The sequence below is a fragment of the Mandrillus leucophaeus genome, unplaced genomic scaffold, assembly GCF_000951045.1.
Source record: "Mandrillus leucophaeus isolate KB7577 unplaced genomic scaffold, Mleu.le_1.0 Scaffold231, whole genome shotgun sequence".
NCBI classification, from domain to species: Eukaryota; Metazoa; Chordata; class Mammalia; order Primates; family Cercopithecidae; genus Mandrillus; species Mandrillus leucophaeus.
Window position 1 is genome coordinate 2,226,475 of NW_012102377.1, and position 15,727 is coordinate 2,242,201.

Here is a 15,727-nt window from a genome sequence, read left to right on the forward strand (position 1 = left end):
CCTACAATTACGTCCCCAACAGCTTCCTCCTCCGCTTCACCCTTCAAGCTCCCCCATGACGACTTCTTACAGCTTTTTCCAGAAGCTGGTATCTTCCTGACATTAACAAGAACAGGGCCCTCACAGGTATACAAGGAGGGGTGGGGTGGGGGGGAGCTCAGCAAATGTCACCTGTCCTGAGGCTAACATGCACATGTGGCACCCAACTGATCCTGGGTGAAGAGAAAAGAACATCTGGAGCTTAGGGAAAGCTTGGGGACTTCAAGGTGGGGTGGAAAGCACCATTTCCTGAAGAAACAAAGCTGCCCGGTCAACCGAGGGAGGCTCAAGGACACCACAGGCTTCTCACATGACTTGGCTGCCTGGCATTTATGAGCATTCTGTATTAATATTAGCTTCTTTATTAAGTAAGAAAGCAGGGGCCCTTTGCCATCTGTTCATCATTCTCTATGCCACTGGTAGGAGTGCAGAAGATTCAATAACAGCTTTACCAAGGGTCATAACCAGGTTTACCTGCAGCTGGACGGCCTGTGCTTAGGCCCGAGGCAGTGGCAATAAAATAATAAAAGCTCCTGTTTGTGAAACAAGATAGATCAATAAAGGCTGCCCACATGACAGAACTACTTTCAGAAAGCCTCAGTGAACCTAGGTGACATGCTTTTCTCCAACTTCACATAAACCAGGCCACGTTATTTGGAAAGCAGTGAGCAGAGGCATGGGTCCACGTGGGGTGGATGGCTCTCTAGGGGTGCTAGAAGCCTGAAGCATGGCTCTGTTTCTACATAGCAGGAAAAAACCACATAGGCACTAAACTAACACAGTGGCACTCAACTCCAGCTCTGAAGGTAGACTGAACCAAAGAGAAGCTGCTTAATTAGTCCATCTAGAGATGCTGACACATTTCCATTCTTGTGACTGAATGTAAAACAGGGAACACATATGCGTATCTTGTTTTCTAATTGCCTTTAATGAAGTCTGCCTTCTATCAATCAGGATTCTTCATAAATTTCCAATCCATACATTCTCCTCCTTTTCCTATTTGAACCGTTAGACCACTTTCTTCTTCCAAACCAAGTCTCGGGTTGCTACCTCCTCCTGTTAACCCCATGCCAACGTATTTCTCTGGTGTGCTAAAGCGAGCCCTAGAGTTAACTGAACACTGAAAACAGCAATTCTCGTTCAAATGCTTTCTAAGAGTGTCTAAGAGTGTTGTTCCCAATTTAATTATACCCAACCCAAAGATGCCTTTTGATCTGCTGGTTTAATTTATATGCCTAAGAACATGCTACTAAAAGAAGCATATGTCAGTTTTTTTGGGCAGTTATTTCTGTTCCATTTATAATCTCTCTAGATTCTAAATCAAACAGAAATTAAAAATCAACCCCTTTAGAATATGCTATACTGAGAGCCTGATTTAATTTACTTTGTTATGTGATATTCAGGAAAGGGATTCTAGGGTGTGTCTTCTCCATTGAAGAAACGGTACTGGTTCTGTCAACAGAGTTATTTTTGTTCTGGACACAAACACAGTAACAATGTTTTTTTCCTATTAAAATAATTGAGGTTTGTATCATCTCTCAACTACTCTATTATGACGTCACATAACACACTTTTATTTTATTTTTTTGGACACAGGGTCTTGTTCTGTCACCCAGGCTCAATCGATCCTCCCTGCCTCAGCCTCCCAAGTAGTTGGGACTACAGGCACACACCACTATGCCTAGCTAATTTTTTTTGTATTTTTTGTAGAGATAAGGTTTTGCCATGTTACCCAGGCTGGTCTCAAACTCCTGGGCTCAAGCAATATTGTTGCTTCAGCCTCCCAAAATGTTGGGATTACAGGTGTGAACCACTGCGCCCGGCCATAACACACCTTTTAAAAAAAAAAATCTAAGCTCATTAAGATTGAGTCACCTCTGATAATTTTATTTCTCCAGGCCACAGCCATTTGTAATACACTGTGGGTAGCTGTATCCTGTAATATATTGTCAAAATGTCATACAATATGTTCATGTAGCCTCAGAGACAGACTATGGCCTACAGGGGCTAAGACCAAAACAAGTCTGTATCATTGAAACAATACTTGAAAAAGACTTTCCAACAGGGACACCATATCCTATCTGAATATAAGACTTCATGATCTTGCTCCCTAGATTTTGCAGAAGTGTTACAAATACTTTTAATGTATTCTACAGTGGAGAACTCTGCCTGTGCATGCATTATAAACTGTCCCATTAATAGGAGGGATACTGCCAAGCCCAGTGGCCAGGCCAGAATATGAATGAGAAAGAAAAGCAGACTTGACACAATACGAAGCCTCAATGGAAATCTAAACAAAAAACACCATCATCAACAACAACAAATCAAAACCCATCTGAGTTCAGCATCCAGTGCATACCTCTTCCGGTTCTATCAGCTTGAACTCCATGCCTCGGCCTGTCCAGGCAATGAAGTGGGCATTGGCTGGGTCATCAAGAAGGGTGACCAGGAACTGCCACAGCTGCAGGGAACCTCGCCTCTGGTAAGGGGGCCCCTCTCGATACATGGTAGGCTCCTGTTTGACTTTGCCTGTTTAGGACAAGGACACATCACACAATAGCTTAGTCCTAAGTTTCTCAGGTGGTGGGGACGAAAAGGAGTTGTTCATGCTGATTTAATCACTGGACTTGGGAAGAGAGTCATGGCTGAGGTGTTCTGACATCTGCCAACCTCTACCTGGCAACAAACCTTGGATGGGGCTACTTACCTTCCAGTCTCTCAGGTACAACACAAGTGTCGTCAAAGTATAATCGGGGATCTTTTTCATATGAAAAACCTGAAAGAGAATTTAAAAAGAAAGACTACATTGCTTAACAAATTCTGTGTTGTACTAAAAAACTATGGATTTAAGGACTAGAGTGGCATCCTGTCATTTCAGACCCTAAGTCCTACTGCTGTATCTATGACAGACAGAATCTTCAGGGACTTCGAGAGGGCTCAGGCATTCCGATTCCGATGTAATCACCTGCGCCTCAGTCAGAGCCGCATCAATTCCTGCTTTTACAGCTAAGGCTGCGGGGAAGTGCTGAGTCACCAGGACGTTCCTTCACATTTTACTTCTGAGGTCTGCCTGGATCAATGTTGCTCTGACTAAGCCTTTACATCTGAAAACACATCTCTATTTCAGTTGGCCTAGCTGGATGGATTTGGTTCATCTGTACACAGACCTGCCATTTTCCTTTTAGCTAAAATTAATTTCAACCTTTCCTATAAAGTCATCCAAGCTACTCACATACCTCATTCAATTACGAAAGAGCTTGAAGGGTAAAGAATGTTGCCAAAATGAATAAAGACTTGGGCCTGTAGAGGATTTCGAAAGCAGTATTGGAGGTATTATTACCAGACACAGTGGAGAGGATCTGAAAAGACTTTCTAGCAATGAAACAAATTCATTGTATAGATGACAAAACAGAGGTCAAGAAGGAGGAACTGGCCCAACAACACATGCAAAGGAAATAACAGAAGGCAAGGCAAAAAGTTAAAGGGCTCAAGAAGGAAGGATGGCCTGACAGTCTTCCTCCACAAACCCCTAATATACATTCAGTGCTAACCACCATGTCACTAGGCACTCTGTCAAGATTGGTTTAAATCAAAGCCAGGTAACAGGTAACTCTGATGGGGGTCCCATCCCTCCTTGTAGTTTAGCCTGTCTCAAGGTGTAAGGTCTCCAGTGTATATTCCTTTACCAGCACACATCTTAGGACAATGCCCCAGGGCTCCCGTCTGATAAGCGGTGCTTCCCTGTGCTCTATTTTCCCTTCAGTTCACCTGGCTCATAGTACAGGTCTATGTGTGTTGGATATGCAGTACGGGCAGGTAGGTGAAAAGGCTCTGCAATGAAGGACTTTCATTAGAGTCTGTGAAGGATTCACTATGACTTGAAAAATCCACGAGGCTGGGCATGGTGGTGAGCAATTATAATTATAATTCCATGAGCAATTATAAGGATGACTGCACCTGTAAAGGTTCAAGGGTTCTGAATGAGGATAGGCATAATAACAAGTGCTATGTGGCTTATGGAGGAGTAGGCAATAAGTGATTTTAGATTGGTTTGTTGAAGACAAATAGCCTGTAATCCCAGCACTTTGGGAGGCCGAGGTGGGTGGATCATGTGAGGTCAGGAGTTCGAGACCAGCCTGGCCAACATGGTGAAACCCTGTCTCTAGTAAAAATACAAAAAATTAGCTGGGCATAGTGGTGGGCGCCTGTAATCCCAGCTACCTGGGAGGCTGAGGCAGGAGAATTGCTTGAATCTGGGAGGTGGAGGTTGCAGTGGGTGGAGATCACGCTATTGTACTCCAGCCTGGGCAACAGAGAGAGGCCCTGTCTAAAAAAACAAAAACAAACAAAAAAAAAAAACAAAAGAAAAAAAAGAAAGAAGGAAAAATCCATGAGTAAAGGTGCCAAGATATAATTTTGCCATTCTTTGTTTCTTCAGTCAACCCAGATCAAGTAGCTTCTTGGCAGGACCAGCACCATTTTTAAGAGGCCTGGGACTGAAGAAACTCTGCACAACTGAGACTGTTTTGAGGTTTGTATTATTCATTTTTGTTTTCTCAGCCCTAAGCATTAGTTCTCTGTTGCTTAAGGACATCAAAGGAAGTCTATTTTATTGACATTTATATATTATTTAATCCACTAAGTATTTATGCCAGGCATTGTGCTAGAAGGGAGTCAGTAGCCAGGCGAATATAGACTTGGTCCTTGTTCTCATGGAGCCTGTATCTCAACTGGGGGAGACAGACAATAAAGGAGAAAAAGAAACAAGAGGTGGCACAGCACTGATGGACCCCAGTCAGCTGTGTGATCTTGAATAAATTAATCTCTGTGCTCCAGTGTCCTCACTGCAGCAGATAATTCCTACCTTATGGTGTTGTTATGAGAGTTTAATTGAGTTAGTATCATTCAACTGATCTATTTCTCTATCTTCATACCAGAGTGCCAAGAGTAGCTCCTGGTACATAAGTGTGTAATAAATGATAGTTAAAAAAATAAACAGTCATTGTACATTGTGTTGAGTGCTATTAAGAAATTAACTGAATAATGTCAGAGCTTGATCGTATATCCTCCATGAAAGATTCTAAATTCCTTGAGGGTAAGGATCATATCTTGGTATCTTAGTGTCCTCATGGCACCTTACACATAAGTACTAAATAAATATTTGAGTAAATGAGAGGTTTTATAGTCTTCATTAAAAAATATTTAAGAATATAATGCTAACTTTCAAGTCAGGGATTAAATGACTCCTGAAAAATTTATTTTCCAATTTGGCACTCAACTGACTTTTATGACAAACTGGTATACTCTGTATTACCAAAAAGACTTTCATAATCCACTATGCTTCAAATATTTTGCCTTGTCTGCCAGAAAGCTATGTATTTCCCGATCTTCCATATGTATTTTGATATTCTGGTGATGTTTTAATGGTCTTATTATAAAGTCATTACAAGTGAACTACTTCAAAGTTTACGTATCTGTCAAACTTGCCATGTTATTTTTAGAGTTCTTCTCCTCTAAGGTAATCACAGTATGTAGAAAAAAAATACAACCACCTACATCTAGATGAAATTCTCGGTTTGGTTTTCAAAACTAATCAGATAAAGGTCTGCCTATAAGAAGTATCACTTTGGCATATTTTGTGGTTTCTAGTCATCGCCACATGCGGTCCTCTACACCACCTGGAAGATACTATTGGTTTAAGTGAAATTTAAGTCAGTTGAATTTGAGCCAGCAGTTATATCAGTTGTGGCCACAATCATCTCATCACTCAAATAAAGGTGGCAGGAAGGAAGACCTGTTTGAGGAGCAAACTAGAAACGAAAGACTCAAAACGTTATTATGCAAGGACTCCAGGTGAACACTTAAGGCAGGATGGCTATCTTAGCAATCACAGATGCCAATCAGAAACACTTGTTTCATTAACTGTTCCACAGGCATCTGTGGTCAAGCCTGTATAAGGATAGGAAAAGCATGTCACGGTAATTTAGAACAATTAAAAATGCTGGATTCTTTGAAGCTAACTTCTTTGATGTGTGTGAAGTCAGGGAAAGGAATGGGAAAGGGTGGAGGGAAAACACACACAAATGCACCAGATAGTCTGTGTGTAGTAAGCAACCCAATGCCTTGCTAAAAATATTTCCCTTAAGAGCATGCTCTTTCCTAAATGTTGTAATTATGCAAAATGTTTTCCTCCCTCTCTTCCCGACTCCCTCCTAGTTTGCCTGCTGCAGACATCAACTGCTTTTGTAGAAACATTCAGGAACCTCAGAGAGCCCCAAGCAGCTGTGCCCATCACAGCCAGTGTCCGGGAGACAGCTCTTCCTTTCCAGGGCTAGACACTCACTCAGAACATCACAGGGTACCCAGGGAAACAACACTCGGTTTCCCATCTAACCAAGTGAGTGCGAAGCAGCTACCCATAAAAACGACTCTTATGAACCAATCACTTACAAAAGCCACCCAGCGCTTCATGAGTATCAGCTCCTTTGACTTGCATTTAAAATGACAGACCAGTGGTTCCCAACCTTGGATGCACACTGGAATCACCAGGGGAGCTTTAAAAACTACTAAAGCCTGGGTCCCACCCCAGAATTTCTTATTTAATTGCTCTGAATGAAGCCTGGAAGTCAACATTTTTAGAAGCTCCTCAGGTAATTCCAATGTTTGACCAAACTTGAGAACCGTTACTACTCAGTAGTTCTCAAACTTGAAGCTGCATCAGCATCTCCTGCAGGACTTGTTAAAACAACAGACTGCCGGGCCCCACCCCTGGGGGTTCTGATTCAGTAGGCCTGGGATGGCTCCCGAGAATGTACATTTCTAAAAAGTCCCAGGTGACGCTGTTGCCACAGGTTTTGGGAATCACACTGCTTTAAATCTTTAGGGAGAAATGTATTTGAGAAAAAGAAGACATACATCTGGGGAAGGTGTTATAAAAGAACTTCAATGTTTCAATGTTTAGAAGGGAATTCCTCAATCCACCATCCCAAGTTAGCCTTTGCCCAAAAGGGTAACTTTAAGCTCTGAGCCTACCTCTCCAGGCCTTTCATGCCCCGAAAGCATGATCTCAGTCCCTACCAGGGCTCCTTTCTGTCAAATGAGCCCATTGATTTGCTACTGTCATTCATTTATGCAGGAGATTAAAAGCCCAATTATCCTCCCCCAACAAAAGGCTCCCTACTTCCTTCTGATTCACATCTAATGACGTCTTTAGAGAAATCCTAAAATTTAAAAATCTGTGACAATGCACTAAAAACAACAAAACAGACCCTCACAAAAACCAGCAGCAGATGCCTTAAAAAATGTCATACCCCCTTTTACCCAGAAATTTCAGAAACTTAGCTTCAAGAATCAAGAGAACAAGAAAACAGCTAGATGAATGTTCACAGAATTTGAGAATAATCTGGAAGTACCCGCTTTTCAGCAACAGGTGATCAGCTAAATGCATACTCATGCAATAAGTACTGTGCAGCCATTAACGAGGAAATCACAGGGGAATGTTGGGTGCTAAAGAGATGACATTGGCTGTGGAGTATGGAAGGAGATGAAGAGTATGGGCTCTGGAGCCACAGGGCTTGGCTTAGAGTTCTGGCTCTACTCTTACAGCCACATGCCCTTAGGCACATCTTTTACCCTCTCTGAGCCTCAGTTTCATTACCCTATGGGGCAAATAGAAATATCTATCCCTTGAGAGGTTGAGGAGGGCAGATCACGAAGTCAAGAGATTGAGACCATCCTGGCCAACGTGGTGAAACTCCATCTCTACTAAAAATACAAAAAATTAGCTGGGTGTGGTGGCGCGCGCCTGTAATTCCAGCTACTTGGGAGGCTGAGGCATGAGAATCACTTGAACCCGGGAGGTGGAGGTTGCAATGAGCTGAGATCACGCCACTGCACTCCAGCCTGGCAACAGAGTGAGACTCCGTCTCAAAAAAAAAAAAAAAAAAAAAAACCCACAAAAAACCAGAAATATCTATCCTATAGGGCTGCTATGAGAATTAAACAACTGAATTTATGCATGTAAAGAACACAGAACAGTGTCTGAAACATAGTAAGTGTTCAATTTGAGTTAATGACTATTGTTTAAAAAAAGACTATAAAACAAGGATGTTTTGATGTATGATCTGTATAATTCTATATTTACATATGCACAGCAAAGATTGAAAGACTATGTAGCAAGTTAATGGTTATCTCTGGGTAGTGAGACTTAATTTTCATCTTTTTGCCTGTTTGTATTTTCTGAATTTTGTGTAATTAGTATTTGTTGCTTGTGCTAAAAATAAGCTACAAAAGTTTGTATTTTAAAGAAAACTAGGCCAGGCGCAGTGGCTCATGCCTGTAATCCCAGCACTTTGGGAGGCTGAGGTGGGCGGATCATGAGGTCAGGAGATGGAGACCCATCCTGGCTAACACAGTGAAACTCCGTCTCTAGTAAAAATAAAAAAAATTAGCTGGGCGTGGTGCCGGGCGCCTGTAGTCCCAGCTACTTGAGAGGCCAAGGCAGGAGAATGGCGAGAACCCAGGAGGTAGAGCTTGCAGTGAGCAGAGATCACGCCACTGCACTCCAGTCTGGGTGACAGAGCGAGACTACGTCTCAAAAAACAAAACAAAACAAAACAAAACACAGAAACTAGCTCAAAAGCAAGCTCCTCCAAGAAACTGACATTCTAGCTCCATTCTGACTACTTCCTTGAAGCCATATGCTATGGAACACTTATGCATCTTATTTGTTCCCAATTACTTTCACCTAATTAGTAGGTCAGCACTAATAAAGGCAAAGTCACAGGCTCAACCTTGCCCACTGCTCCTGCTCCTCATTAGGTGAGATTATCTCAGAGACTTACTGAATTGAGTTGGTCCCAAAGGGAATGGGCACAAGAACTTGAGCAGACAACATATACCCTTGATATAAAATGATCATCTTCACATAAAAGTAAATGTTAGGATATGTGTCAAGGTTGGTGAAGAATACCTTCAATTTCACCCCCATGTTAAAAGTGGCAACCATTTATCATATAATAATAATTACAATGAAGAGTTACCCACCCCGAGCACTCAAACTAAGTAAAAAACCTAGAGACACATTTTTAAAACTCTAAGACATCCTTGGACCCTCACTGACATAACTATAAAATGTATAAAAACCACTCTCACTGACATAACTCCTAAATTCCAGCTGATATTGTTATATAAACATAACCTCCATTTCTGGAATTGTGGAAATACGGTGGGTTTGTTTTTTCTCCAAATTGTCCTATCCTCTTAAAAAGTTGGGGTCATTGCTAATGAAAATGGCAGCCCTCACAGGGCTCAGGGGCATGCCTTAAACCCTGCCTGCAAAATAATTGAAGATTGCAACCAATTAGCTCTTATATTCATGAGCTAAGCAAGGTTTAATCTATGATCTCAAATCTTAGCCTGGAAACTAAGCAATTTTAAGCTTGAGTATTATTCAAGGAAAGAAAGAAAGAGGAAGGAAGGAAGGTAGGAGAAAGAAAGAGAAAAAGAAAGGAAGAAAGGAGAGGAGAGGAAAGAAAGCAGGCTCCTTACCTTCATGGCTGCTGGAGAAATAACCCCCTCTCATGTAGGATGACTGACAGTTAGGCACTTCTGAAAGGAAAGCAAAGGTGGACACAATCCTGTCAATAGTTTCTGCAGCAGACGCAGCACATGGGTCAACTGCAGCTCTGTGGCAAAGCCCCTAAACGCTCTGGGGTCATGTCTTTTTGGCTTTGTCCTGGGAAAGAGGTGCCACACCACTAAGCAAGATGGCAAACACCACAACCCACCATCTGAAAGGCAGGCTCTCCTACTCAAGAGTCACGTGAGGAAAAAAAAAGATGTTTCACTCTCGTTGTTCACTCATTTTAGCAATTAGTTAACACCAAATCTAGTGAAAGAGCCAATGATAGTGGAAAAAATATTAGCTTTCAAAAGGCCAAGCCTGGCCTCTTGCTCCATGCTGACTCCTGGGTGTTAGGGTGGGAAGGGGAAGATGACTGCTTTAGATCTTTCCCAATTTGCTCCCCTTTACTCCTGGTGGTCACATCCAATTCTGCTCCAAGAGGTGGGAGTATTTTTAGGCCAAAGGGATTAGCAGACCTGAAGCATTGGAAGCGGGGTACAGGATTGCAGTTTGGTCCATTTTTGCCATGCTGGGACTGTCACATTGAAACCAAACCACACTCAAGTGACCTCTTCTTCAAGCATCATGTTATCAGTGTTTCCCATAACCAATTGGTGCCTGAATAGATCAATCTACGTATTATCTCAGAGAAGGTCAAGAGCAAATTCCATCCAAAACTGAACCCCAACACTCTTCAAGCTTGGACTCAGAGATGTACTTCATACCACTTCTGAATGCCTACTGCACTTCCTACCACTTACATACCTTTTCCGTTTTGTTTTGTATTCCGTTGTGCATAAACACGTCAGCTCTACTAGCTCCTAAGTTATTTGAGGGCAATTCTTATAAAAATTACAAAAAATTCTTATAAAAATTCCTGTCCCCAAGGCCCTGCATGTATAAGACACTGAATAACGAGACAGAAGAAAGCAAGAATGAAGCAACGAATAGCACAATTTGATGCTGACCTGAATCGACGCAGTAATCCCGAGGCTCCTGCTTGATTCCCATTGGTGACTGGAACCCGTGTGCTGGGGGCCCTGGCATGGCTGGGACCCCATGTTCATAGAGTGGGTCATGGTATTCTTGTTTGAATCCCTGAGGGGGCGGGGGAGCTGCAGGGACAATAGGCTCTGACATTTGCCGATGGTAACTGGGGCGATTATCTCCAGGAACTCCTGGCTGAGGAGGGAAGGGGTGGCAGGGTTCAGACAGTTGTCTCTGAAATCTGTAAGAAGAAAGAGGTTTTCGTGGTGAACAAAGACTTGATGAATACCTACTATGATTGAGCACTGGGGACTAGAAGAAGTTCCAATTAATGAAATTATTTGCAAGATATTTAATAATGCTTATTTCTGGACATTTTTACCTTCTTCCCAAAATTACATTGTGTATTTCGAAGCTCTTGAGTCAGGAAGTGGCAAAAAAAGAAAAAAAAAAAAAATCAAAGCAATGATGTGGTAGCCTCTTTTTCTTTCATGTATGTATACTGTATGCACAGTCTATCTGTACAGATGGGCCAGATTATGTATATGAATATATGAGACCAATTATTTGCAAATAGCACTAACATATACATAAATACTTGTTCACTAGTTCATCCATTCTCTCACCTACAGATAGAAGGAATTTTTAAAGACTGAATACAAACTAATCAGTTAGAAAATGTAGTTAAAAAGGAGAGAATCCCATTCACAGTAGCAATAAAAAACATAACATTCCTAGGAATAATCAGGAAACGTATAGGCCATATAAGAATAAAATCTTAAAATTGTTCTCTGAGGAAAAGAAAGAAAAAAGATCTAAGAGAAGATATTTAGGACTTTGAAGCTATTGATTCACTGAAAATTAATCTGTAAAAGCAAATGCCTTCCCAACTAACTTGACCAAATGATTCTAAACTTAATTTTGAAAGGACAAAAGGACCCACTAGCTATTGACATATGTCATAAAACTACACTAATTAAAACAGTAATACAAGGAATTGAGAGATAGGCAGATCAAAGGAATTTAGTGGCAAGCCAAAAACCGTCAAGTATATTTCAAAATTTACTACTTGTTAAGGTTAGCATTTCAAATTAGTTGGGGAAAAAGACCCCATTTTATACAGATACCAAAATAAATTTCACATGGATTAAAGGTTCCAATATAAAAAGTGAAACCAGGCCAGGAATTATGGCTCATGCCAGTAATCCCAGCACTTTGGGAGGCCGAGGTGGGCAGATTGCTTGAGGTCAGGAGTTCAAGACCAATCTGGCCAACATGACAAAACCCCATGTCTACTAAACTACAAAAAAAATTGGCCAGGCATGGTGGTGGCTCACGCCTGTAATCTCAGCAATTTGGGAGGCCAAGGTGGGCGGATCAGGAGGTCAAGAGATTGAGACCATCCTGGCCAACATGGTGAAAACTGTCTCTACTAAAAATACAAAAATTAGCTGGGTGCGGTGGTGCATGCCTGTAGTCCCAGCTACCCGGGAGGCTGAGACAGGAGAATCGCTTGAACCCGGGAGGCGGAGTTTGCTGTGAGCTGAGATTACGCCACTGCACACCAGCCTGGTGACAGAGCAAGACTCCTTCTCAAAATAAACAACAAAAAAACCCCCCAAAAATTAGCCAGGCGTGGTGGTGTGCACCTATAATCCCAGCTACTCAGGAGACTGCAGCATAAGAATCACTTGAGCCCAGGAGGCGAAGGTTGCAGTGGGCCCAGATTGCGCCACTGCACTCTAGCCTGGGCGACAGAGCAAGACTGTCTCAAAAAAAAAAAAAAAAAAAAAGTGAAACCATAATATGAAAGTAAATATATATGAAAACTTACAAAACTTAGGAGTGAGGGAAAACCTAAGTATCATACCAACAGCAGAAATCATCAAGATAAACCTGGATATACCTCACTGTATAAAAATTTCTGTAACTTAAAAAGACACCAGAAACGAAACAAAACCAAAAGAAACACCTCAAACCAAGGGGAGAGAAACACATCAGACCAAACGCCAGAAACAAAACCAAAAGTAAAACTGAGGAAAAATCTCCACAGATACAGCAATCTCACTGTTGACATAAAGAGCTTTTAGAAATTAACAAAAGATGAATATCTCAAGAGGAAAAAAATGGGCAAAGGACATAGGAATATCCTTACAGAATAGGAATGGTCATAAACAAAAAGTTTAACTCATTAGTAATTAAAAAAGTAACAAAGTCAAAAGAGAAGTATTTTTTTCCTTTTAGCTTGGAAGATGAGCAGGCAGTTAATAATTCTGTGCCAGGTACCTAAACAGCACTTCAATCACAGATGATGTGTAACTACAAAGATGGTCACCAATGCAGCTGTCTAACAAGGAAATCGGCTGTATATATTGTGATACAGTCATTTAGTTGAAAGCAACCATTAGAAATTACATAATATGTAAATATATAAGGGCTTGGAAAGGTATTTTTGACATATTCAGGAAAGTTGCTAAACAGTAGAGTATCAAAGCTTAGCAAAAATAAAAGTAGTAGTATGGTGTCACATAAAACCACAGAAAGATTGACATTTAAATATTAACACTGCCTATCTGTGGGGTGGTTATAATTTTAGGTGAATTTCTTTTTTTGCTCATCTATAGTTTGATAAAGATAGAACAATAAAAATCTGTTGCTATTATTTGAGTTTCCTTAACACTCTTCAGTTGTCAGATAGATCCAGATGCATGCCAGCTGCCCTTTCCCTGTTGGGTGTGCAGTGTAGAAGGGAAAGCCTGCCATCCCTTAGTAGGGAAGTGACCAAAGGCAAAGTTTCTTGGCTTTGTTTGCTTATCTGTGACATAGGGATGTATTATCCTCCAAATGCTTCTGAAATGGTGAAATACAATCATGTGTGTAAAGGATGGTTTCTGCCACAGCCATAATTGACAGACTGGGATAGAGTTTAGGAAGGTGGCTGTGGAAGGTTAGAGATGTGTGACCCTCAGTCCATGAAATACACAGGAAGCACTAATCTATGTGTATAAAGAAAAGCATTTATGAATATATACCCTCAGGTAGAAAGTAGGAGCCAAGGTTCAAGGGAAAATAATACAATCCTATACTATTAAGGTCTTATTCTCTACTTTTAGCTTAAATTCTATTAATTCATAGGATTCTTGAATAGCTTTAATAAAATAGTTCGAATTTGATTTGAATCAATCTGTGGGAACAGGTGGCCAGCAGATTTCTAGAACATCAAGATTTACAATCTTAAACTGAAGAGATCTGTGGGCAGATAGGATACTGTTTACAGCAGGGTATAGCACAGCACAACATGCTCTGTCTTTACTACTCTACCTAAAGCAGCACGGTAAGATCATTTCATAATATGAAAACTACTGGGCAATTTACATATACTTATCCTTTTATCCCAGACATCAAAAGCCTCAGAATCCACCTGGCCAATGTCTTAAACAAGTTTTACCAACTATTGAAGGTTCAGTGGGCTGACAGCCTTTCACGGGTCACTGAATGCCCTGCAGCAGAACTTCTTCAGGTTGCTGTTACTTAAAGAAACCTTTCAATGGTTTTTAAAGAAGTGTAAACTCCCAGGTTTACACTTGACATTTAGAACACAGGCACCGGCACCGTGTTGCAAACCTAAAGGGAATTCTTTCAGAAAAGAAAGACGAAGTTTTTTTTTTTTTTTTTTTTAAAGACAGTCTTGCTCTGTCACCCAGGCTGGAATGCAGTGACTCGAGTGACTTGATCTCAGTTCACTGCAACCTCTGCCTCCTGGGATCAAGTGATTCTCCTGCCGCAGCCTCCCAAGTAGCTGGGATTTTTAGTAGAAACGGGGTTTCACCATATTGGCCAGGCTGCTTGAATTCCTGGATTCAGTGATCTGCCTCTTTCAGCCTCTCAAAAGTTTGCTGGGATTACAGGCGAAAGTCGCAGTGCCTGGCCAATGAAGATACTCTTTTTATTTATTTTTTTTTGAGATGGAGTCTCACTCTGTCATTCAGGCTGGAGTGCAGTGGCATAATCTTGACTCACTGCGACCTCTGCCTCTCAGGTTCAAGCAATTCTCCTGTCTCAGCCTCCCAAGTAGCTGGGATTACAGGTGCCTGCCATCATGCCTGGCTAATTTTGTTTGTATTTTTAGTAGAGATGGGGTTTCACCACATTGGCCAGGCTGCTTTCGAACTCCTGACCTCAAGTGATCCGCCCGCCTCGGCCTCCCAAAGTGCTAGGATTATAGGTGTGAGCCACCGCACCCAGCTGAAGATATTCTTAAGGCCTTAGTTTTGTAAAGTGCCCAAATCTTGTGCTACTTGAAAGGAATGGTAAAAACACCTTCCATTTTCTCTCCCTTTCCCCTCTGCCACTATTCCAGCACCTTCGAAGGTGACCTCCATAAATCAGTTCCTTTGATAGCTCCGAGTCGGCATGTGCTGCTCAGTTCTGTAACCAGAGCCTCTGCAGCTGGCAGGCCGATGGCCTCACTTCCGCTTAGTGCTCATCTTCTCACCTTCCACAATGAAACTCTAGAGTTGGCCTGGTATGGCCTCCTCAGGAAAAGGTACTTCCACATGGGCACTAGCCAGCAACCTCATCCCCTCCCTGCAGCATAACTTTAAGGATGCGCAAAGCTTAGAGGCCTGTGATCTGCAGAACAGATTCTATAATTGGGATTGTTCTGTACTGGTTTGTTTTGAGAGAGCGGGAGTGGCCAAGGGGGATCTCAGGGGTAGGTCACAAAGCCAGTGTATTTGGAAGAAAGATTCTCAGAGCTTGCTGCTGATAACGTCTTTTATGTGCAGAGATTAGTAAAGTCATTCAGTCCTTGTCCTCAAAATACATCCTGTGAACTTTACTCACTGACCTTCATTTGAACCCCCTTCCCTTCTCCAGTCCTTTTGAAGTATGTGAGAATGTGTTGTATACATAATACAACCACGACAAAGATGCCTCTAATTTACCAAGGCAGGCAATCACTTTCAGTGAAGGCACAGCCTGGTTCCTACCAAACCTCTTCTTCCTCCCCTCCCTCCACTCCCACCATTAGCCCAACAGAGCACACGTGTAGGGAACTCACATTTGGTGAGCAAA

At 41.8% G+C, this 15,727-nt stretch overlaps 1 protein-coding gene across 2 annotated transcripts in view; it reads right to left on the reverse strand.

The window, feature by feature from the left end:
• ETV5 (ets variant 5) overlaps positions 1-15,727 on the reverse strand; it is a 70,761-nt gene that overhangs the window by 8,393 nt on the left and 46,641 nt on the right. For both annotated transcript variants that reach the window (XM_011981891.1, XM_011981890.1), the window contains exons 8-11: positions 10,633-10,892; positions 9,589-9,648; positions 2,747-2,815; positions 2,399-2,568 (exon numbers count right to left, since the gene is read on the reverse strand). In XM_011981891.1, coding sequence (XP_011837281.1) covers positions 2,399-2,568; positions 2,747-2,815; positions 9,589-9,648; positions 10,633-10,892 — 559 coding nt within the window. The remainder of the gene's footprint in view (positions 1-2,398; positions 2,569-2,746; positions 2,816-9,588; positions 9,649-10,632; positions 10,893-15,727) is intronic.